This window comes from Lissotriton vulgaris, chromosome 5 (assembly GCF_964263255.1).
Source record: "Lissotriton vulgaris chromosome 5, aLisVul1.2, whole genome shotgun sequence".
Lineage (NCBI taxonomy): Eukaryota > Metazoa > Chordata > Amphibia > Caudata > Salamandridae > Lissotriton > Lissotriton vulgaris.
Window position 1 is genome coordinate 1,591,435,669 of NC_141693.1, and position 25,240 is coordinate 1,591,460,908.

A 25,240-nucleotide genomic window follows, 5' to 3' on the forward strand; every position below is an offset into this window, starting at 1 on the left:
CCATTCCAGCTCCACCCACAGCAGGGAGCCCTGCACAGCTGTAGAAAGAGTACTGGGAGTCCCAAGCGTAGGGTCATGTCGGTACCTTGGAGAGCTGCTCGTGGATCACCGCGTCCAGTTCTGGGGAGGTCCCTGGAGATAGCTCCTCTAGCGTGTCCGAAGGGCTCTCCGGGTCGATGAAGGGCTGGCCATTCTGGTGAGGCGCGTGTCCTCCTGGAAGGCCACTACCCTTCTGCGAGTTGGGTTTCTCAGCTTCCTGCAGGGAAGAAGGAAAAACTGTATTTAGAAGAGTCAAAGAGACAGAAAAAAGAAACCGAACAAGGGACAGAAGAATGCGCTACCCTGTCGACAGCGAGAGCAACAATAGTACATTAGAGCGCTAAGTCTGGGAAAACCAAGCATAAGTACTCTAGTATCAGGAGTTACTTAATTTGAGCCAGTGGTTTCTGGTGCTCGGCACCAGCACTTAATTGTCAGCGCCGACTCTAATGACCCTCCACCGTTTGGTGGCGCTGGTGGCGCTGTCTGTTCAGTTTTGAGATTATAACAACAACCATGTTTATTAAGTCAATTTGCACTGAAAATGAATAATTTAAACCTCTCGTCATTATTATAGCTTTGTGTGGTCTAAAATAGTCTGAATTGTCACAGTCGTAAGAGTGGGATAGTTAGGCCTTATGTTGGTACTGCCATTGCCAGCACTGGCAGGGGCAATGGGTGGTGGAGGAGGGCCCTGGCACTTAGTGTTTTATAAATGAAGTACTGGTATCAGGACGCAGAGCAACAGAACTAGTGGCAGTGAAGGATGCTAGTGTCCCAAGACACTTTAAAAGAGTGCTGTGTTAGAGAGGAGTGCAAGAGCCGGGGAGCAGAACACAAGCAAAACAGTGGGTGTCAACGAAGGATGGAAAGACATCAAGACATCACACAAGAGAGTGGGTATCAGAGGTGGGACATGGGGAGTTGGTGTAAGGAAATGTTGCAAAACCCCTATATGCCATAGGAGCGCTGGCGCAGTGCAATTCATGTGCCAGCCCTATGCCGATCTTGTGGGGGGATGCGCCAGGAACACCAGCACTGGGGCATGTGGCAAGAGAGGTCGCCCTTAGGAGAACATGGTAGGAGAAGCAGTACTGGGGTGAAATGGAAGAAGCACGAGCCCTGAGACTGCAGAAAGAGCAAAAGCTGAGAGGGTGCTGTAGGAGGGCTGGCTCGTGGGGCACAGCAGAAGCGCTAGATGAAACTAGATACCTACATGGAGAACAGTTTGTAGCTTGAAACTCTAAGATCATGTGCTGCTCATAGTCTTATCTAGTTGCTAAATCTTGAAAAATCTTTGGAAAATGTTTTCACATTACTTTTGCAAGACAATTATAGAAGGAGCCAAGACCCCTTGATTATGCTGATCATAAACCCAAAATTCCCACTTAGTAACACCAATCTTCAGATTCTTTTTATGTACCCTGTTTGATGCGCTACGTATATTTTTCTCCGCTTAAAGCAATATTTCCGTTTAAAACAATAATCGGCAATCTATGTGGTGGCTGTAGCTCTTAGCACTCTAGAAATATTTTAACAACTTCTGATTGAAAAAACAATATTTTATCTGGTAGTTTTGGATATGCCAGATTCCCAGATACCTGTACCCTTGAGGATGCATAACTAAATTACACGACAAAACAAACCTTTTCCACTTTGCCACATAACACGTTTGTGTGGTGGGTTTTACTGACCTCTCTTTAAACATTCATAGACTTAGGTGGTCATTTTGAGTGGCCAAATGTTAGGACCTCATAAGCCATGCTGGCAAGTCTTATTATTTGATCTCTGGATGCAATGTAAATGTAAATGTACAGGAATTTATATAGCGCAAATCACCGAGCGGTTTTTAAGCGCTTGCACAGGATACCCGTCCTGGTATTCCCCTGTGAGATAACCCCAGCAGGGTATCCGCAAGGTGAAAGCCAGGCATCCCGCCTTGAGGGGCCGTTGTGGAGATTAAGCAAGCTATTGCCCAGAGTCGCAGAGTGTGAACCCGTGAATCGAGTAGGCACCGGAGCGAGAATTTTCGAGTCCATGGACATTTTAGGACTCAAGACCCCGCCGAGCCGGGAATTGAACCCTGGTCCCGGGCTGATATCTGCTTCCAGGTCTGCCTCCTCTAACCAGTGAGCCACACTTCTCACACATCTGATCCTCTTCCATTGTTAGGTGAGAAGGCAGTCATTTACATCTCCTATTGTTTTATGAACCTGCAGTATTTGTGAATACCTCACTTGACGCACCCATTGACGTGAGAAAATGGTCATCTCTGATGACCTCACATTCACTGAGGACCTGTGAATTTTGGGGAAAGTGTAGGCACATTTCCTGTACCGGTTTGGCAATAAGAATGCATTCGCTGCAACTCTGGGTGTGTGTACTGTGCCATGAAGTCTCCACATTTTTCTTTGGTGTTGTAAAGAAATCTAGTACGTGTACCCCATACTGAAAAGATCTTTCACCGTGGAATCGTCTAAATGCCAACCATGATGTTTTTTAATAGGTCTGCCTGTGCATTTGCTTTTCCTGTTCGATGCTATGTTACCAAAGAATTGTTGTTTTGAATTGAATAATGCTATGTCTACTGTGCTAGGTTTGTCAGGGGGAACTTTGTCCCTCCTTGTTTGTTGATGCAAATTACTCGAATAGTGTTGCCTATAAGCATTTGCACCATTTACCCCTTTGTTGGTTTGAAAGGGTCTCACGTGGATCTGTGAAACCCATCCGTGTTTTGAAACAGCCTTTCCATCTATGGAGTCCCCTGGTCCTGAGTTTGGAATATTACACCTGTGTGTGTGTGTGTGTGTGATGCATTTTTATCCCCGTTACACTTGGGCCGGTGACATGAATGTTCTCCTCTGTTCATCCTTTGTGGTTTTGTGCTTCGCCGCTGATAAACACTAGATTACCATGGCTGAATGTCACTAGTCACCACTGACTGGTTAATCATTCACGAACTGGTCTTATTTGTGAGAAAGCACGCAGTACTAGCCAACTCGACAACCAATCACCCACCATCATTTCCCCGTCAGAGAGGGACCTCCGGTGCAGGGCACCGCTTTCGAAAATGCCAGAATTCTTCTCTTGCACTCACACTAGCTGCTAGCATCTCTCTTTGAGGGAAACTGTTTCGTGCCCAAGTGAGTCTTGTGTGAAAATCTTGCAGTGAGATCACTTCACTGAGCCTGTTCTGGCGTTGCTGACCGAAGTTCCTCTTTAAGAGCCAGTCCTCAGGGTAGGGGATTAAATGTCCCGACTGTGGACCGGATATACTCTGCCTACACCAGCAGGCATTATGTAAATGCAATTGGGGCTGGCGCTGTGACTTAAAGGAACACTGTGTATTAATAACGCCTGCCCACTTCTTCAAGCCTTCAATAGTCTCAATGTTTCATATACATGGTTATGTGACAAAGGGCATATTTGGGGTCTAATGTTGGAGGAGGTCCTATTTATCGAACATTATTGTCTGTCACTTCCTGCAGTATTCCCTGGTACATCATCAGCGCTATATTGTGGTAGGATACGTTTCTATCTTTCATTGAAAGGAAACGCCTATCTGTTCCCGTATTTGTGCTTCCTTTTCACACTAGCCTGGACTTACTGTCTAACCTGACCTCAGGTCTCCTCTTAGCGTGGGTGTCATTAGATAAAGGTAATGGCCAGGTATCTTCCGGAATGTCCAATTCAAGCTCTAGTCTTTTTCCTCTAATGACTATTCTGGGATCTTGAATGTTTACAAGAGGTTTTCTTCATTTGAAACACTTTTGGTGTCAAGGGGTTTCTTTTCAATGCCACCCGGTTTTTGTGGCAGTTACACTCCAAGTGACAGTGTTGTTTGATGGGTGTACACCGCGTCTGGTCGACGTGGAAAGACAACGAGATAAGGTATAACCCCTGCATTAACTCTTCCCGGCATCTTTTCACTTAGACCAGAAAGACAATTTGTCTGTACTGAGAGACAATTCCATTTCTTTCTTTCTTTCTTCTTTTCAGCCACTAATATGCCGATCGACATTAAATATGTTCTCAATTTGAGAGAGATTTTTTTTGTTTTTACCCTCGAGTCGAGTTTTATGGTTGTGAAAACGTGTCTGTCTGAGGCAATGACTTTGATTTTTTTTCACACCGATAAGTCCTTGCGGACTTGGCCAAAGGCTCAATTTAAGTTTGAAAAATTGATTCTAGAATGTTAGATTTGGGGAAAATTTTCTCCACGTGTTTTGTTTGCCCCTGACTCGATCCCTCCTCATCAAATTTAAACCCAAATCAAACAGGTGCTGCACCAAAGACACAAGGTTACTTGAATCTGATCTCTACGTCACAATGCAGTGATCCCTATGTTGTCCCCTTCTAATTGTTAATACCTTTGATCTGAATTTGGAACAAGAAACAAACCCTTCAGTCTTGTGTTTACGTGGAAGAACAATTACATGAATTACACAGGTCATTCAGCACAATTTTTCAAAGATAACCCTGGCAGAACAGAAATGAAGCCCTCTTCATAGTCAAAGATCCTGTAAAAAGGAGAAGGCAAAACATCCTAGTACATGCGTTCTCTCCAACCTGGACCTGCTGTGGTCAAAGAGAGTTGAATTCTAATGCGATCCAACATTGATACACTTGCGGTTATTCTTTCTCTATTTATTTTAAAGCTGATGAAGAACCTCAGATTACATTATAAAAACAAGAGTTGTCCTCATTAATGGAAATGATTAGCTCCTCTTAAAGCTTCTGAAGCCACTGATAGAAAAAAATATATATAAAGATGGTAGTCACACACAAGGGCACAGCGGGCTCAAGGCCGACCTAATCAAGAGGTAGTGTTTCCATCTATGGTCGATGCCCAAAATAAAATAATTTCTAAAACCCATTCACACCCAACCACCAGCTGGAGAAAAATGCACAGCATGTGACTGACTACAGCATGGGCGGATGCTCCAAAAAAGGGGGTGTTACAGAAGTCCTAACTGTGAGATGCTGTGGGAGTACTGACTCTTGGGAGGTGTGGGAGTTCGGCCAGTGGTGCACTCACCTTGAGATGGACGTAGTCGTACTCCTCCGTTAGTTTGATGCCTTCATACTCATTTGGCCCTAGCTCTGCTTTGCCAGATATGAAGACTGGTGGGGGAGGAGGCAGCGGACGGTCCTGGATGCTTCCTTTGCGTATAAAGGCTGGTGAGGCGCTCTCAGTCACAAGGCGCTCCACACTGAGCTGAGTGGGCAGGGCAGGCAGCGGCCGGCGTGAAAGGCTCTCATTAGATGGCAGCCGTGGCCTCTGGAAGAGCAGGTTGGCATTAGCCTGGACCAGCCCAGCCACACTTGCACTGCTCTCGGAAATCTGGCAAAGCAAGGATGGCAGAAGAGAGCTCGTTTCGCCGCCCTTCACTGGCGTCTTAATGCTCTTAGCCCGCCGCCCTCCAGATGACTCTGCTACACCAACTCCACCACGTGGAAGACTACGCAGGGCTTCTTCCAGCAGCTCTAGGTGCCTAGCCAGACGCTGGTGTAATGTCGGGTCCGAGGCCTGCGTAGATCCCATAACTGCCACCTGTGCAAAACCAATGAAGTCCTTCAGGGCCTCGCGCAGCGGCTCCGTGTCCGGCATCTCTGGCGGGTGCGTACCAGCAAAGCCCGCCAAGAGGCCCTGCAGGCACTGGTGCAGTCGTGCTAGCGTCTCGAGTGCCGATACAACATCGACCACTAGTTCCTTGACAACGGGAGGTGCATCCTTGCCAGAGCCGGACTCTACAGAGGACTTGGAACGGCTGCTGCCAGCACTAGAAATGGATAGACGGTGGAGGGCAGTGGGGGGAGAGCATGGCTCTTCAAGGGCGAGGGCTGGCACGTCGTAGACAAGGCCGTCTGCCTCCGCACAAAGCACCTCTTCAGGGACCTCGTAGAGGTTCAGCAGGGCCGAGGCCCTCTTCAGGTTGGATGGAGCAGAATAGACATCCTCGTCATCTTCTTCCTCCAGAGCTTCCTCGGCCATCTTCTGGAAGGCAGGTGGCACATCATAGATGTCTTCTGGGATCTGCTCGGGCTCGGGACAGCTCGTGGGCACTGGCTGCGGGGCCACCCGCGCTACCTTCTTGCCAAAGGAAGTTGGGGTATCATAGACTTCACTGGGTGACTGCGGTGCTTTCAAGGGGTCTCGGAGCGGCTGGGGGTGGTCATACACCTGCAGATGGAGAGAAGAGAAACAAAGCAACAGGTGAGACAGACCAATACATACGCTACCTCTCTGCTCCAAGCCAAGGGTCAGTAATTCACCATTTTCAGTCTGTTCAAATTGCACTGCACACCACCTCCAAGTCCCTGGCCTCAGTTACCTGGCTATCAACTTGTCAGAGGCTGCGATTCAGACAGTCTGAGAATTTAAATAACTTCACTAAATTGGTTGGACTGAACACTAATCTCCACAAACTCAATTGTACGCCGGTCTGTGGCAGAGTGTGTGCTGTACACATAACAAAAACAACAACTTGTAGATCCATACTTATAATGGGAAAAGCAAACGTATACATCTCAGCGTGCTAAACGTTGCCAGCTGAAATCCAGAACTTGCTCTTTATCGCCTCTGCTGTGTGGTACCAACTTACAGCTATGGTCGGAAGAGCATCTCTCCACAGTCACCCCTTTCTTCTGGTCTGACCTACTCAAGTGTCCCCACACCTTCACGCGCTGCAGACACCACAAATCAGCTTCTAGGTCTCATCTCCCTCTGCCAAGCAGAATCGGAAGAAAATGATGGCAGCTATAATCCCAAACTTTGCATCTCCCCAAATGAACACTGGAGTGAAGAACACAGGGGGGGCAGAAAGGTCCTTGAGAAGCATAGTAACAAGATGGCACTGGAATTGAGCAACACAAGCACCTCATTAGTAGAGGGCCGTAAATCACCACTCACAAGAAGGGATCTACGCAATGCCCCAAGAACTATGATATGCAAGCACAAATGCAGAGACAAACCAGAACAAAGCCCTAACCCCAGAGGCTTAAGCCCCCAACCCTGCCAACAGAAACAATCTACCACAAAGTACCACCCTAGAAAGAAAATCTAACAAATCACCACTCCTAGCAAGCACATTCAACAAACACTCAAAATATGGACCATGAAACCCAGCCCAGAGATAGGAGACGGGATCCTCACTCCCAAAAGTGGGAGCCCAGAATATCGCACGAGCCCTGATCTCAGGAGCTGCCTGGAAAACAAGGACTGCCTCCCCAGCCCACCAACAACTGCTGTAAGTAATGCAGACATTGCCGTTATGGGTGTGCGCTTGCAACCAGGAACAGTTGGGAAGGTGTAAGTAAAGTGGACGCTGGTCATTATAGTAATGATGATATGTGGAGTGCGTTGTATTGGCGTACGTACATTTATTCTCCCTCCTTGAACCACTCCTGAGTCACAGGCCTGGACTCCCTGGAGGCGGCTTATGCCATCCCACAACCAAAATCAGACAGAAGCCCAGATCACCGTTACCCGCACTAGAAATATGTGCATATAGTGTTGGAATGAGTATGCCAAGTCCAGACCAAACCATTAACTGGCGGTCAGTTTGGGAATAAGTGCACCCACATGCTTCAGGCGCTATGAAAAGTAGGCAGTAATTCTAATTACAATGCCATCAAATACAAGGCATGTCACCAACACATGTGCACACAATACCACCAACATAAACACAATACACTCCTGCAGCGCCAAAACCAATGTATACAATACCATCAAATACAAGGCATGTCACTAACACATGTGCATACAAGACCACCAACATAAACACAAAACACTCCTGCCGCGCCTAAACCAATGTATACAATACCATCAAATACAAGGCATGTCACTAACACATGTGCATACAAGACCACCAACATAAACACAAAACACTCCTGCCGCGCCTAAACCAATGTATACAATGCCGTCAAATACAAGGCATGTCACTAACACATGTGCATACAAGATCACCAACATAAATACAAAACACTCCTGCCGCGCCTAAACCAATGTATACAATGCCGTCAAATACAAGGCATGTCACTAACACATGTGCATACAAGATCACCAACATAAACACAAAACACTCCTGCCGCGCCTAAACCAATGTATACAATACCATCAAATACAAGGCATGTCACTAACACATGTGCATACAAGATCACCAACATAAACACAAAACACTCCTGCCGCGCCTAAACCAATGTATACAATGCCGTCAAATACAAGGCATGTCACTAACACATGTGCATACAAGATCACCAACATAAACACAAAACACTCCTGCCACGCCTAAACCAATGTATACAATGCCGTCAAATACAAGGCATGTCACTAACACATGTGCATACAAGATCACCAACATAAACACAAAACACTCCTGCCACGCCTAAACCAATGTATACAATGCCGTCAAATACAAGGCATGTCACTAACACGTGCACACAATACACTCATGCCACGCAAAAAGTCGCACTTTCAGACCTCATAATAGTACTTCAAACTGAAGACCGTCCCTAGCGCTTAGACACTACACCAGTAGCAGATCGGCACTATAAAGATAGCGCAATAAACAAACTAAGCCGGCAAGACGCATGACAGTGAAGGGTAACCCCAGTTGGCACCCTCAGCAGTGCCCCCGTGGAAGAGAAGGGTGCGTGCACCGCTGAGCTCGCTTCCACTGCCTGGCGAGCGCCCGCGGCCTTACCTAGCCGACACGCCCGATAAAACAGCAGCATGGCCGTCGTCCAGGCTTGTGCACAGCGCTTCCTCGGCACAGGAGGTTATTTCGGGTCAGCAGGAAGTGTGCCCAGGCCCTGCGGTGACCCCGCGGGCTGCACCTTACCCCTGGCTATTGCTTGGAGGCGCCCATGAGCCCGCGTGCCGGAGATGTCGTCTCGTATCCAGAGCAAGCTGGAAATGAAGACAGACCTCATTTCTACTCGGAGGTGAGCCGGAACAGCAGCTCTAGCCGGCACCGAGTGAAGGCGTGGAGCGCTGTCGCTCACTAATGGACGAGCGGGCTCAAGGCACTCGCTGACCGACGCTGCCGTGTGGATTGCCTTAATTTGGCAACTTTAGGTGGGCACGGAGGACCCAGGTAGTGTCCAGCCTTGCACTGGGCGGGAGACGGATCGCTGGTCCCACAGGGGGTAGAAATCAATAGTGCAGCAGGGGCAGTGGCACCAGTACCCAGGGGCATTAGGGGTCCAGTGCAGCCGCACTGACAACTTGACAAACTAAACCGAGGCAGATGGTCAGTTTTCCAGGACTGCATTAGGACCGGGTGCACTACGACCACTGGACTAAAAAAGCTTCAGCCGGAAGTGAATCCTGGTCGGTGCGCTGCTAGGGAATAGTGACGGGTGTTTATAGTGCTGCAAGGTCCCAGCTTGAGACAGAAAGCACTGATTAATTTGAAATTGTACTGCACACAGTATAAGATAGGCTGCCTATGAAATGCGCAAGGAGGTTAAGGAACGGATTTAGAGCCTGGCAGCTAAATACTCCATCAAAAACGTGACGAACAGATGGTCCGTTTTATTACAAGTGCATTAGGATATAATGGACAGGATATTGGTCATGTTTGTGACAGAATACGAGCCCGCCAGAGACTAAATCGGGCCCTTAGTGTTTAAGAGAAAAGAAGACTCTAAAATATACATTTAATAATGCGCACGCTAACTGTATGACGTGCAAACCTTTTTATAACATCCTAATAGAAGAACATAGTTCAGACCTCAGCTGATAACACCTTTACATACACTTTAAAAATGAAAGAAACGTAGTCACCATGAGACATCAAATGACTCCATCAGTTAAATCAATCCACTGGCTTCCTAGCAGCAGTTGGATTTGCTGATTAACCAATTACACACATTTACATTTTTTTGAGGTAGCATGCACCCTGGCGACATTGGTTTTTCCATCTTTCAATGTCTGCCTCCCCCTGGCTTCACAGAACAGGAGACACTCCCACTTTCCTTTCAGCCAGAGACAGCCAAAGGTTTGCATTATCCTTTCTGGGATGGATGGATCGATCGATCGATAGATCGAGATTTCTAAAGTTGAAAAAGGCTGGTAAATTGTTCCCAAATGATCCCGCACATTTAAAACACTGAGGTAATCCAAAATCCATTTACAGGTATAGGAGGTTTTGTTTATTTTTTCATTGTGTCTCGTGCCTCAGGCTCTCTCTGCCTAATCACCCCACTAGTAGCATTTGAGTTATAGCTCCTGGGAACACACAGTGCATTGTACTAGGGACTTACTAGTAAGTCAAATAAGCCAAACATGGAGAAACCAAAAGCCATCACGCTTTAATTACAGAGCACATGCACTTAAGCAGCGGTTAGCAGTGTTAAAGTGCCAAGAGTCCTAAAACAAGCAAAAATGAAGTTCAGCACACAGACAAAAACAGAAGGGCAGAAGCAAAAATACTGGGGGAATCACCCGAAAAGTTGCCAGGTCTAGTACACTCACACATTTCTATCCATCAATGAGAATTGAATGCTTAAAAACCTCTCTCACTCATTTTCTCTTCAAATTCACACAGAGACATAGAAACAAAAAGTATTAAGTGCTGAACTCTGGTCGCGATGCATAACAAAAAAAACCTACCATTACAGACCTTATGACAATCAATAATCCATCTGCGCCACTCTGAGTAGCATGCTTCCCATCTACAAATGCACTATGGTGCTTCATTAAATGTATGAAGCAATGAATAAATACAATGACAATACTTACAGCTCTGTGAGATCATAACAATGGCAAAACAGAGTTAGGCAAATCTCTAATGTCATATACAATCCCTGCTTTCTATAAACATAAATACTTGGATCCAGAGTTAAAGTTTTGTTTTAAAGTCTGATGCACGCACAAATGGATATTTGCACAAAGATAGGAATTCTGAGCTCTGCACTAGTTACCACATTCTACAATTTACTACTGAAAGATTTAATCAGAAAAAGGCCTGAGGAAATCTAAATCAAAACATGCGGTGATCAGGGTTTTAAACACCGAATCAACATGTTAGCCTTCATTCCAAGGCGGGGAACGCCAAAGTAAATTCTGTTACCCAACCAGTACCCGACACCACAGTAGCAGCAATTACAGTGTGCACGAATTATAATCCCAATTCTACGTCCCCAGGAACCATTGCCTTTTGTCTCCAAAATCAGTCTTTGTGCTTCTCGCATGACAATATCCATACATGTACATAGCTTACTATCCACTAGTCTCAGTTTCAGGTCACTAATCCCACCTAATGTGCCACTTTTTCTACCTGAATCCTTATCTGCGGTTGTTACGCCTGCTTTTACCTTCCTCCTGAACACCAGTTTTCATCTGCCACTGAACTTAGTGGGTGGACGAAAGGGCTCGTCAAACTCCTTTTGAAGAAGTCAGACTTGGACCACAAGGCAGAAGCTTACTACAGGCTCATCCTTCTTTGGCCAGTAGTCGCAAAAATGTACGAGAAGTTATGGCTTTCCAAGCATCTTGAAGAGCACCAGTTGGTAGATGCTAGTTGAAGTAGGAAAAGGCCTAGTTTAGGCACCAACATTACCCCTATGGCTGTTCTGAATGTAGTCAGACAAGATTACAATGATGGAATTTCCCCTTCCTTATCCTGCTGTTGCAGTTGTGTCGGCCTGTTACCGCAAAATGACGATCTTGAAGAAAACCTTTTTGTTCTGCGTTCCTTGAAAGCTTGGGTGGTTAAAGCTACCATCTTTTCTTGAATAAACTATGACAATACCTGCTACGCTGGCCTTCCCGAGTCAGCCATTTACAAGGTTTCCATGTGTTCAAACGATGGCAGCACAACGGTCTCTTTTTTTGTGGGGGCGCGTATGGGTGATGTTCCTTGTCTCTTGTTGCTTCCTCTATTTGGAATACACTCCACCTTCTATTTTATTGATTATTTTAATCTTTTCTGGTGTTGTCAGTTTAGCACCAAGATGCCTTAGGACATTTCTTGCACTTTATAAAGCAACAACTCAACCCAACTCATAGCTTGCATTAATAGGTGTTCAGTATATTTAAAGGGAGCCCTCAGGAGCTAATCTCAGGGCCAGTGACAATTTTAGCAAACAGTCGAGGAGAAATGATGGGTTGTGGCTCTTTCCACTTGGTAAGCAAGCATTGTTAACCGAGGGATACCTCAGATGTCTGATCGATGGGTAGAATGAGAGAGAGCTCAGCTTTGTAAAGCCTGAACATATAATTTATCCAATCAAAGGTATACTGCTGCCACCTAAAGCAAATGCTTCTATGACCCGTTTCTCAGCGAGCATTGTAAAACCAGTGTAGAATTAGGTTCAATGTATGCATTCTGTAGTTTTTCCCAAAGATGGCATTTATGCAAAGACAGAACACCTGCACTCGCCCTCATGAAGGGCTTGCACCACTGTGTCATACCTCTTCAAACTAGTGAAGATCTGTAGCAAAATGCTTTAAAAACCTTATTCTGCAGTTCAACGAAGCCCGAGTCTGGCAAAAAGAGCACAGCTCAACTAATGTGTACAATAGTTTACTAACAGAACTGCATTGTACAACGAAAACACTACTTTGTGCACTACTAGTTCCTGTGTTACAATAACAAACTTGTCACCATGTTGTCTGCCTGGTGTCTCTCTTGTACCCCACTCAAGATTGTACATTTCTCTACCCCCATCAGGTTAAATGCTATAATTAACATGATATTTAAGAGCAACCATTATAGAGAATAATAGGGCCACTCTCTAAGGGATTTAGGAGCAATTTGTAACATATGTTACATTTGATAACGCACACTGCCCTTGCTGGATTTTGAAAAAGCATGGATATTCTAGTTGATTTGACACTTTATGTGCTGGGGGGGGGGGGGGGGGGGGGGGGGGTCAGAAAATTAATGAAAGTATCCTTGTTATTATAGCATGTGCCACTAAGAGGGATTGTTTCTGCTGGAGTGACGCCTTTGAAAGACTCTACCTATCAGCCACACGTTCTACAGGCTTCAATGGCTTGACGGAATATTTGTATCCTTTGCATGCTAATTCATCATTCATTGCAAATTTATCTCAAGGCATCAATTTTTTTTTGTGCGTTGCTTAGGCCTCATTGCTTCCTCCATTGAGTTGGGTCAGTAACCTAAAGTGGGGTGCCACAACAGCTATTTGGATTTAGGATAGCACTCATTCCTGATAGAATAATTTAACTGTGGTAATACTGCCAACTGGTGGGCATGCACTTATTCACTCTCAGGGGGGATAGAAGATGGATTAGTGATCAAACACTAAACTTGCCAGCCAAACATTCAGAATCAAGTACTTTAAACCAGTAAAATCCATATTCTGAGACAAGTACATGTGTGCAGCTTCAAACAAAGAAGTATATGTTAAAACGTCGCCATGACCAGACTGAAAACGACCCCTAGGCTAACAGACTGACAAAAGCGTCTTTCTGAGGATGGAATTTGAAATATTTCATGAGCTCTTTGTCATTTCAAAGAAGGAATTTGCAGATCAATGTCAAAAATGTTTGTAGGGTTGAACTAACTTCGTTAAAACAAGTTCTATTGTGCTTTGCATTGAAATCTGTAGAACTTGGTTTTTAGTTGTCAAATCACTCATTCCCCGTTTTAAATATTTCTGCCAGTAGTCTATTAACATTGCCAAATCCACTAAAACATGTTTGCTCTAATTGTATTGGGTTTTACCAATGTGTAAAATGCACAACTTTGCATTCTATTTTCTTGTATTATCTCTAAGGATAGCTCCACCCCATTGTTTGAAGTGTTAGCCCCACCTCCTTTGGTTGACCTTATAGGACCCTCCAAAGTTCACGTCTGGTTGCACCCCTGAGAAGTACCCATGCAACCCTTCCTTATCATGGGTCCCACTGGCTGCAGGCGAAGTTTCGGAGTGCATCATGCAACCCCCACAGCAGAACATGCATTAGGGCCAGAAAAACATACCGGAAAAGCTTGGCCGTATGGCATGGTTAGGAGGTATTGGAAGTGGGGCCTCTAGACAAAAGCAGTCCTAAAGGCTAAAGAAATACAAATGCCTTCCGTAGAGGATCAAGCTGCATTTGAAATCAGTTCGCTCATCTTAAGGAAAGAATCGTGCACTGCTAGCAAGCGGTTTGTAGAACAGTGTGCTCTCTGTGACAGACATGCATGCAAGGATGGAACAAATCAATCAATCTCTCTCTCTCCCTCAACCTCCCTCCCTCAACCTCCCTCTCTCAATCTCTCTCTCTCTCTGTCTGTCTATCTGTTACTGAATACAACCCATAATGTGATGCGATCATTTGAAATATATAAAAGGTGTTGTATGTTGCTAGGGGTACACGGTCATAGTATTTACTAACCACACTTTTTCACTCCATGTGTTATATGTGGTGCACCACGTGGCAGTAGTGCTGTGGCATTTATATTGTTCATGGCATCTGAAGAGCTACAACACCAATTTCCGAATGAGTATTAACCGCTTGCTTTTATTTTCTGCTGACATTGGTCATATAGAACATTCATGGGTTAAGTGTACCACCATTTTTCTTACAGATTCCTGTGGAACCTAAATAGAAATGGAAAACGGGTACAGAACATTCAGCAATTATTTAACAGCCGTTGATCGTGAAAAGTAATCTGCCCAGAGAAAGTTTGTCATCTTTATTTATTGACTAGGCAGAAAAGGGCAAAACATATTCAATCACTGGCCAGAATACAAGCACTCTGCCTGGTGTGTAAGACCCTGCAGGGGAAGGGTCCTCTCTACCGGAGGAAGAAACTACAACTATATCCCGGCACGGCAGCTTAGATCGACTGATCTATTGCTACTATGCCCAAAACGTATCAGAACGGGGAGGTTCTGAGGCTCCATCTCATTATTGGCCCCCCATCACTGGAATAGGCTACCCTTATCTATCCGAGCATACACAGACTTTACCACATTCAAAAACTTCTGAAAACTTGACTCTTCTTAGTAGTTTTAACTACAGTTTGCTCCCACACGAACGGCATGTAGAGATCCCCTCGGGGATGATTCGTGGGCCTAACAAATGTAATAAATAAATGAAGATGAAAAAGTTGTGCTGGACATATATAAAGTGGTCTATGTCTTGAAAAGTATTTCATCTCAGAACCTAGTATTCGGGCAGAGGGACAAACGGCTCTTATGTGTAACCAACAAGAGTCACTAGACCAGTATGCACCGGATCTCAGAATTTGTGTGTCAAGCTGCTAGTACAAAAACTTTGTGGATGAGAGGGCATCAAATCATGTGTCACGCTTACACTAAAAAACTTCATGAGATATTGTTGACATTGTGAATCTAAAACTTTAACAAACCGTATCAGCTGCAAAAAAGACTGAACACAATCCAAATGTTTTGAACAAGTCACAGGAAATATGAAAGAAGACCGAATTAATGAAATTATTTGAAGAAATATACTTTTGACCAGTCGAGAGTATGATGTCCACGCACCCAGGAATTATAGACTAATTAACCTACTTGATATTGGTGAAAAGATCTATTCTAAAATAATATTAGGTAGGTTAAAAACTTGGGCAGAAGAGGGATCAATCATCCCTGTTGAACAAGGTGGATTTGAAGAAGGCCATTCCACAATAGATCTTTGTTTTGCCCTATGGGCTCTGGCCCGGAAATCAATAGAGCAAAAGGGGAAGTTGCATTGTTGCTTTGTCGATTTTCGGGCAGCCTTTGACTCTGTGGACCGTAATAGACACTGGGAAGACATGATAAAATACGGAATCCCGGATGGTTTATTGATTATCTTAAGAGTTGGACATAGAGAGACTTGGCCCAGGTTATTAGAGACATGCAGGGGTCATTACCTAATAAGATTACTATAGGGAATGGTCTTAGACAGGGTTGCGTCTTGGCACCCCTGTTATTTTCAATTTTCTTAGCAGATCTCCCTGCGGTATTAGAAGTTGAAAGAAGCGCAAGCCCAAGAATGAGTGGTCACAAAGTGCCCTGTCTGCTATACGCTGATGATCTAGTGATCCTTGATCAAACAGAAATAGGACACCAAAGGAAATTAAATGTTTTAAAACATTATTGTGATAGAAAGTTCTTGACAGTAAATATGGAAAAAACAAAAGGTTGTATGTTTTGGGAAGAGCCATAAGAATTTTAATTGGTTTTTAGGCCACGACAAATTGGAGGCAGTTAAAGAATATAGATACTTAGGCCTCTGGTTTGATAGTGCGCTAAAATGGCGCACTCACCTGGTGACTCTAAAAGCAGAAGCTTTTTCGTCCGTATGCGGGCTAAAAAACCTAAATAAAGGATATGGCGATATGTCACACAGACCATTGTTAAAGGCATTATATGCAAAGAACCCCCCGCAAGTATTGTACAGGGCTGAGGTTTTATACCGGAGTGGTAAATATAGGTGGGATCAGGAAGAAGGAAAAATTAAAAAAAAAAATGAATGTCTTTACCTAGCTGCACAATGATTCAAGCAATCAGAATGGAACTAGGGTTAACATCTTGGAGTGTGCAGTCCCAAATGGTCCTGTTATGATTTTGGAAGCATCAGGACCCAGGAGTTGTACAGAAGGTCTCACAATGGTGTAGAGAGGAGATTCAAACAAGTAGCCTCTGTTGGGCAAAGGATGTGAGAAGAATCCTCCAGAAAGTAGCAGGGCGCCTTAATGTGAGACTCTCTCTGCACTCCTTGGTGGTCGATTTTACAAAGAGAACACTTAGGGAACAAGGGCAGTCTGTTTCAAGGGCACTGGACCTTGATTATATGTTAGAGAAAAAAAATAAAAAAATCGGTCTATTGGCTAAAAAACTCATGGGCAAATGAAGCTTGGTTTCCGTATTTGGATATTATGCCCAACCAAGGGTTAAGATATGAAATCTTAGGGACCCGCGTTGGGATTAACCCTTGGAAGATAGACGGAAAAATAAAGGCTGCATTGATTGGCTCAGATGGTAATTGTGGGCTAGGACTAAGAAATTACATTTTGCACATATTGCTGGATTGCACATTTGTCCTTGCCATAAGGAAATTGTTTTTACGCCCAATATTTTTATCACATAAGATAAATTTGCGTGCTCAAACAGTTTCTTTACTTACAAATATGCCTTTGTTGGAAATTGCAATAGGATTGGGAAAATTCCTGAAGGCCACAAAAGAATTTGTAATGGAGAAACTGAAGAGCGGCATTGATTTTAAATGTTTTTAGGGCTCTCCCACTAACATGAATTTTCTTTAGGAATTTAGAGATTTTTGTAAATTGTGTTTACAGAATTGTACGTTTTCGAGGGGGTCACCTTCTTTTAACATGTAAAGTATTTTAACTATTTATCACGCAGTAGAATTTAGATTGTTGATACTATCTGGATCCCGATTGTGTTGTGTACTATTTAAAAGACTATGGTCTAAATAAAGACATTTTTCTCTCTCTCTCTCTCTCTCTCTCAGTCGAGGGAATGCAGCAAATGTGGACACAGTCATCAAACCAAAAATCTACAGTTTTGTTCCATATTCAGAAAAGATTTGGTAAGCGTGGGCGCAAAGGGCACTTTGCAAAAGCAGAGCTAAATCCAAAATATTGATGGCGCATAAGGTTATAGATATGGTAGAGAATGTGGATAATCTAGTTTCATTGGTAAAGAATCAATCTTGTGAGAAAATCATGTGTACACTGAACATTCAAAACAATCTACAGAATGTTTGGTTGATTCAGGCTCCACGATCACTAGTACCGACTGCGATGTATTTAGAAAAGAATGGGCAAATATATTTATTTTTTATTTCAGAGTTTCATATAGTGCTAGCTAGACCCAGAGGTATCAGAGCGCTTTACATCTTATGTGAATAAGTTCATTTGAACTACATGCGAGGATTTGTGTGGGTCACAAAAAAAGAACAAATGAGTAAAAACTCATACAGCATTAAGGTAGACAGCTGGGTGTCAAAAAATGACACTTTTTATGAATGTTTTTGGACCACAATAACATTTCATGGTAGGAGTACAAATGGTAAGATATGTGTAGCACAGAATGGTAATAATGTCATCAATTATAAGCTTTGAAAATGAAGTTTGATCCTTGTGCTGAACCATAAATGGCCGCTACCAACAATTGTACTGAAGATGGAAAATTAAAATGATTCCAACACAAAAAAAGGTGCACGGATGGCATGGTTCTCATCTGCAGTTACTGCATGCAAGTAGAGTTGAGCGCTATTCTGCGTCAGTCAAAGCTTTTCAGCGTTTTAAATTTAGGAAGCGAATTAGGTAGATTTACAAAGCAGTTTTGGGATCCTACCTGCTTTATTACTCCTTTGGGCCGGCATTGGTTTGGTTAGGATTCCAACAACGTATGCACAATTTACTTAAAAGTATAATAGTATTTCTAGATGATTTTATTTTTTGAAAATAATGGGGCAGAGCATCAAATTGCCTTTGAGTGTAGAGATACCAAGAGAAGACGGGCTAACTTTACAAAAGGCGAAATTAGAATTTGAAAAGATGAAAAAAGAATATTTAGGAGTCATATTAACTAGCTGTGGTGTCCTTCCAATAAAGGATCTGGTAGAGGCTATAACCTAAAACTAAAGTTCCTGTGCACATTAACAAAGGACAACTAATATTCTTAGGTTTTTATGAGCAGTATTCGAAATTCATTAAGAACCTTGCTGATGGAGAGGGTTAAAATGAGGGTTAAAAAAAGAACACAACCTTTATATGGGACGAATCCAAGAAAATCTATTTGAGGATGTAAAAAAAATAGCTGTCTTCCCAGGCATTGCAGTGTTTCAATCCAAAACTCTTCTGTACCATTACTGTTGATTCATGCACGTGTGGGATTGGTGTTTCAAGTCAACATGATAAAGACCGAGAAACTAGCATCAGGTTTGCTTCAAGTACGCTAAAGACCTCAGAACGTAAAGATTCAATCTGTGAAAAAAGAGACTTTGCCCGTGACTTGACGGTGGAAACGAAGAAGCCATTTGCAAGTCATTAATTCATTATTTGTCAATTGAAAAAAAGGTCAGCTCTGCACAGTTAATGCGCCTGGCTGCTTGCATTGAGGAGTACCAGTTTGATATACATCACATTTAAGGTAAGAGGAAAGTATGTACAGATTGTTTACCCTAGTTACTTGTGAAGAAGGGGAGAATGTTCACTATAAACTTGAGGAAAGCATAATGTTCAGTGTGGATATTGGTTAAGGTCATGGAGGAAAATGAGGATGAGTGGAAAAGGGAGTTGCAATCAAGAGTTGGAGAATATCACACAGTATGTAAGGAATGTGTGGCTACGAACAATTGCTTACAAAAGAATCTGCAGCATTTAGAAAAGAAAAATGAGAGTAACTTTCCGAGCAATACAGTTTGTTGCGCTAAAACGCAAAGTTAGTGCCACTGTGCAAGTAGCAAGCTAACAAGCCGGGTACAAGCAAGACACATAGGAAACAAGCATTGGAAATGCAATAGGTCTCGCAGCATTAGAGTTAGTGCTTTTAGAATTGTTTATGGGTTTTTTTGTAAATCTTTAGCACTTTTTGTTTCCTGTAGCCAATGCTAAAGAATTAAAAAAAAAGCCATAAACATTTCTAAAAGCTCTAACTCAAATGCTCCGAGACCTATTGCACTGTGTGAGGGTGAGGGGTTGAGGGTGAGTGAGGGTGAGTGAGGGTGAGTGTGAGTTAGGGTGAGGGGTTGAGGGTGGGTGAGGGTGAGGGGTTGAGGGTGAGTGAGGGTGAGTGAGGGTGAGAAGTTGAGGGTGAGTGAGAGTGAGGGTGAGTGAGGGTGGGTGAGGGTGAGTGAGGGTGAGTGAGGGTGAGGGGTTGAGGGTGAGTGAGGGTGAGGGGTTGAGGGTGAGTGAGGGTGAGGGCGAGTGAGGTGTTGAGGGTGAGTGAGGGTGAGGGTGAGGGGTTGAGGGTGAGGGTAGGTGAGGGGTTGAGGGTGAGTGAGGGTGATGCTGAGGGGTTGAGGGTGAGTGAGGGTGAGGGGTTGAGGGTGAGTGAGGGTGAGGGATTGAGGGTGAGTGAGGGTGAGGGGTTGAGGGTGAGTGAGGGTGAGGGGTTGAGGATGAGTGAGGGTGAGGGGTTGAGGGTGAGTGAGGGTGAGGGGTTGAGGGTGAGTGAGGGTGAGGGGTTGAGGGTGAGTGAGTGAGGGTGAGTGAGGGTGAGGGGTTGAGGGTGAGTGAGGGTGAGGGGTTGAGGTTGAGGGTGGGTGAGGGGTTGAGGGTGAGTGAGGGTGGAGGGTGAGGGTGAGGGGGTGAGGGGTTGAGGGTGAGTGAGGGTGAGGGGTTGAGGGTGAGTGAGGATGAGTGAGAGTGAGGGGTTGAGAGTGAGGGGTTGAGGGTGAGGGGTTGAGGGTGAGGGGTTGAGGGTGAGGGGTTGAGGGTGAGGGGTTGAGGGTGAGGGGTTGAGGGTGAGGGGTTGAGGGTGAGGGGTTGAGGGTGAGGGGTTGAGGGTGAGGGGTTGAGGGTGAGGGGTTGAGGGTGAGGGGTTGAGGGTGAGGGGTTGAGGGTGAGGGGTTGAGGGTGAGGGGTTGAGGGTGAGGGGTTGAGGGTGAGGGGTTGAGGGTGAGGGGTTGAGGGTGAGGGGTTGAGGGTGAGGGGTTGAGGGTGAGGGGGTGAGGGTGAGGGGGTGAGGGTGAGTGAGGGTGAGTGAGGGTGAGGGTGAGTGAGGGTGAGGGTGAGTGAGGGTGAGGGTGAGTGAGGGTGAGTGAGGGTGAGGTTGAGGGTGGGTGAGGGGTTGAGGGTGAGTGAGGGTGGAGGGTGAGGGGGTGAGGGGTTGAGGGTGAGTGAGGGGTTGAGGGTGAGGGGTTGAGGGTGAGGGGTTGAGGGTGAGGGTGAGTGAGGGTGAGTGAGGGTGAGGGAGGGTGAGGGAGGGTGAGGGAGGGTGAGGGAGGGTGAGGGAGGGTGAGGGAGGGTGAGGGAGGGTGAGGGTGAGTGAGGGTGAGGATGAGTGAGGGTGAGTGACGGTGAGGGTGAGTGAGGGTGAGTGACGGTGAGGGTGAGTGAGGGTGAGTGAGGGTGAGGGGTTGAGGGTGAGTGAGAGTGAGGGTGAGTGAGGGTGGGTGAGGGTGAGTGAGGGTGAGTGAGGGGTTGAGGGTGAGTGAGGGTGAGGGGTTGAGGGTGAGTGAGGGTGAGGGTGAGGGGTTGAGGGTGAGGGTAGGTGAGGGGTTGAGGGTGAGTGAGGGTGAGTGAGGGTGATGCTGAGGGGTTGAGGGTGAGTGAGGGTGAGGGGTTGAGGGTGAGTGAGGGTGAGGGATTGAGGGTGAGTGAGGGTGAGGGGTTGAGGGTGAGTGAGGGTGAGGGATTGAGGATGAGTGAGGGTGAGGGGTTGAGGGTGAGTGAGGGTGAGGGGTTGAGGGTGAGTGAGGGTGAGGGGTTGAGGGTGAGTGAGGGTGAGGGGTTGAGGGTGAGTGAGTGAGGGTGAGTGAGGGTGAGGGTGAGTGAGGGTGAGGGGTTGAGGTTGAGGGTGGGTGAGGGGTTGAGGGTGAGTGAGGGTGGAGGGTGAGGGGGTGAGGGTGAGGGGGTGAGGGGGTGAGGGTGAGTGAGGGTGAGGGGTTGAGGGTGAGTGAGGATGAGTGAGAGTGAGGGGTTGAGAGTGAGGGGTTGAGGGTGAGGGGTTGAGGGTGAGGGGTTGAGGGTGAGGGGTTGAGGGTGAGGGGTTGAGGGTGAGGGGTTGAGGGTGAGGGTGAGTGAGGGTGAGGGTGAGTGTGAGTGAGGGTGAGGGTGAGTGAGGGTGAGGGTGAGTGAGGGTGAGGGTGAGTGAGGGTGAGTGAGGGTGAGGGTGAGTGAGGGTGAGTGAGGGTGAGGATGAGTGAGGGTGAGTGACGGTGAGGGTGAGTGAGGGTGAGTGACGGTGAGGGTGAGTGAGGGTGAGTGAGGGTGAGGGTGAGTGAGGGTGAGGTTGAGGTTGAGGGTGGGTGAGGGGTTGAGGGTGAGTGAGGGTGGAGGGTGAGGGTGAGGGGGTGAGGGGTTGAGGGTGAGTGAGGGGTTGAGGGTGAGGGGTTGAGGGTGAGGGGTTGAGGGTGAGGGGTTGAGGGTGAGGGGTTGAGGGTGAGGGTGAGTGAGGGTGAGGGTGGGTGAGGGTGAGGGTGAGTGAGGGTGAGGGTGAGTGAGGGTGAGTGAGGGTGAGGGTGAGTGAGGGTGAGGATGAGTGAGGGTGAGGATGAGTGAGGGTGAGTGAGGGTGAGTGACGGTGAGGGTGAGTGAGGGTGAGTGAGGGTGAGTGAGGGTGAGGGTGAGTGAGGGTGAGGTTGAGGTTGAGGGTGGGTGAGGGGTTGAGGGTGAGTGAGGGTGGAGGGTGAGGGTGAGGGGGTGAGGGGTTGAGGGTGAGTGAGGGGTTGAGGGTGAGTGAGGATGAGTGAGAGTGAGGGGTTGAGGGTGAGGGGTTGAGGGTGAGGGGTTGAGGGTGAGTGAGGGTGAGGGTGAGTGAGGGTGGCTACAGTATGGGATGTCTCATATTAAAATTACGTGTGACCTGTGAAAACGTGAGTGAGATACCGGCATGCCATGTTCTCTTGTACAAGCGCAATCGGGTGTTCAACAATGCCATAGTGGGCCGGTTCATGGCTACGTGTTCTATCATAAAAATAGTGCATGGAGCTGTAACTAGAACCCCCAAACCCAAGTGTTGTATCGAACCACAGCTAGGTGTCAACAACCAAGACTATGACAAAATTATAGCAATGGCAACACAGCATGACACCATTGGAAGGTCTCGGTTGCAGAGCTCGACCAGCCCTACTGAACTGGATCACATGATCCATGTAGATGTTTAGTGTTTTTATAAAACTCTTAATACTGTGGCTATTGGCCTAGCGGTTAGTAGTCCACTTTAAGGCACTCCCAATTCTGACAAATAGCGGAATTTAATCATTTAGAGAAAAAAAATGAATTGTTCAGAATCACACAATGTGCTTGAATAGAGAAGCCAGGATTAGAAACCGGGCCATCGGATAACACACCATTAGAAGCCATCAACCCCACCCCTAGACCACATCACATGCTTGAACTAGCATTGCATTGAGCTGGGTGTTGCCTAAGTCCGCCAGTACAGAGAGGAACCAAAACTCGACATTTGTGTCTAAAACCACAGGTCCTACAGTGTGTGAAGTCTCAACAACCCCTCTGGTTGAGGCTAAGCCTCTCAGGCTTAATCAACAAAGGAAATTGAGGCATCTAAAATGGCTTAATCTGGCTTAATCATTTTATTGTCATCCAGAAAACCGGTAACATTGCAAAACTGAGTGTGACGCTCCCCTTGTCTCTCGCAATTGTGCACAGCACGTGCGGCACTCTGAACGTGCTCGCTGAGTTTCTCCCCAGATTTGCACTGCAGCCCCAGTGAGCCTGAACACGGAGGTGGGGGGTGAAGAGGCCGAGTGCTGTTTGCGCACACACCAGCTGTTCCTTAATCCACACTGACCTTCTAGTTCCAGCCGCCCTGTCAGACAGGAGAGGCATGCAGACCCCAAAGACAGGCAGGAGGCAGGGACAGGCAGCATGGGAACCGGGAACGGAGGAGAGAGGCAAGAGGAAGGAAGGACGAGGAGAGGAAGGCCATTGAAAAAGAATACAGGAAGGGAATACCTGAAAGGAGAGAGACAAACGGAAATAACACGGCGGGCAGGGGAGGGGGCGGGCAGGGGAGGGGGTAAAGCTCGAGGAAAAAGAATACAGGAAGGGAATACCTGAAAGGAGAGAGACAAACGGAAATAACACGGCGGGCAGGGGAGGGGGCGGGCAGGGGAGGGGGCGGGCAGGGGAGGGGGCGGAGAGGGGAGAGGTGCGACACGGAATGGAAGGCAGGGGAGGAGAGTAGGAGGAGGAGGGGGGAGGAGAGTAGGGGAGGCACGGCCTAGCGGCCGTGCAATCAAGTAGTGAGGGGGCGGAGCTGGGGGAGGCTGTGTGAGAGAGTAGGCGGCTGGGGGCATGTGCACGCGCATTTAAGCTCAATGCGCATGCGCATTGAGCTTAAATTTCTCGTGCACTGCAAAGAATCGCCACGATTCCTTGCAGTGTGGATAAAGAGCGGATAAGTGCCAATACTCTCGCCTTGCTCGATGCGCATGCGCATCGACAGGCGAGACCTAAAAAGGTGGTTGAGGCTGGACATGGACAAAGATGTTGAAATCCTTGTTCAGGCTTGGAGTTTGTTGGAATGCGGACAAGCCCATGATTACACACTAAGCCCCGTTGGCCTACAGTGACTCATAATAGACCCTGGTATATGTTAGGGATGGAGTTTATGGGCCTATATTTACGGTCCCCACCAGAGAATAGGTATTTAGTTACTTAACTGATTGCTACTCAAAGCGGTTAGAGTGGAAGATCATTGAAAGTGCTTACACTATGGGTGTCAAATGTTTTAATGAAACTTTCATTATGGAAGGTTTTCCATCTACTATAAATCAGTGACAATGGTATGCACATCAAGTCGATCGAGATTTCATCATTTTTAATGGCGGCAGTTATTCAACGCAGACGTACTGCATTATATCACCCACAAGCAAATGGTTTAGCCAAAAGGGTCAATTGTTTTTAAAAAGAATGCATACTGTGGGCAATAGCATTTAACTTTATTATCTATGATGCTCTAGAAACTATGACTTGGGCACATAGAAGAACATCACATTCACTCACCAATGAAACACTGGTGAAATGGAGCAAAATTAATCTATTCTGTGCCCAGCATGGAATGTTTAAGAAGAATTAAAGAATGGTACGAAGCTGCAACAAGAGCATCACTGCTGACAGATTACATAGGAACCAGAACAAATGTTAAATGTATCACTACAAAAAAAACAGGGCATTGCACCCACTGAATTGAAACCGGTTGATCTTGTTAGAGTAAAAAAGCCCATAAGTCAATACAAAATATTTCATTTCTGGAAAGACGGTTAGAGTTACTTTGCACCCAAAACTAGAAGTGGTGGAATCTCAATAGAGCGAATAACGTATCCAATACTTCCAACAATGTAGAGAATGACACTGAACAGTTCTTGGGTGAGGGTGGTGCCGAAATGGTATGAAATTGTCTAGCTCTGAGTTGTTAGAGAAAATTGGTGGTGACGCACAAGCACTGGTGATAGCATCAGCCAGGCCCACAAGAGCCACAGAAAGTATCTTTGTTTGAGAGAGGCATCTGTTGGATCAAGAGAAAATGCAATTTCTGTTGAGATCAATGAGGAGTGTTGATGCTGTATCCG

At 46.1% G+C, this 25,240-nt stretch overlaps 1 protein-coding gene across 1 annotated transcript in view; it reads right to left on the reverse strand.

Moving 5' to 3' along the window:
* The window catches only part of EFS (embryonal Fyn-associated substrate), a 78,177-nt gene that overhangs the window by 11,824 nt on the left and 41,113 nt on the right, over positions 1–25,240 (reverse strand). The window contains exons 4-5 of the mRNA XM_086923712.1: positions 5,078–6,223; positions 86–256 (exon numbers count right to left, since the gene is read on the reverse strand). Of these exons, the coding sequence (XP_086779838.1) occupies positions 86–256; positions 5,078–6,223 (1,317 nt within the window). The remainder of the gene's footprint in view (positions 1–85; positions 257–5,077; positions 6,224–25,240) is intronic.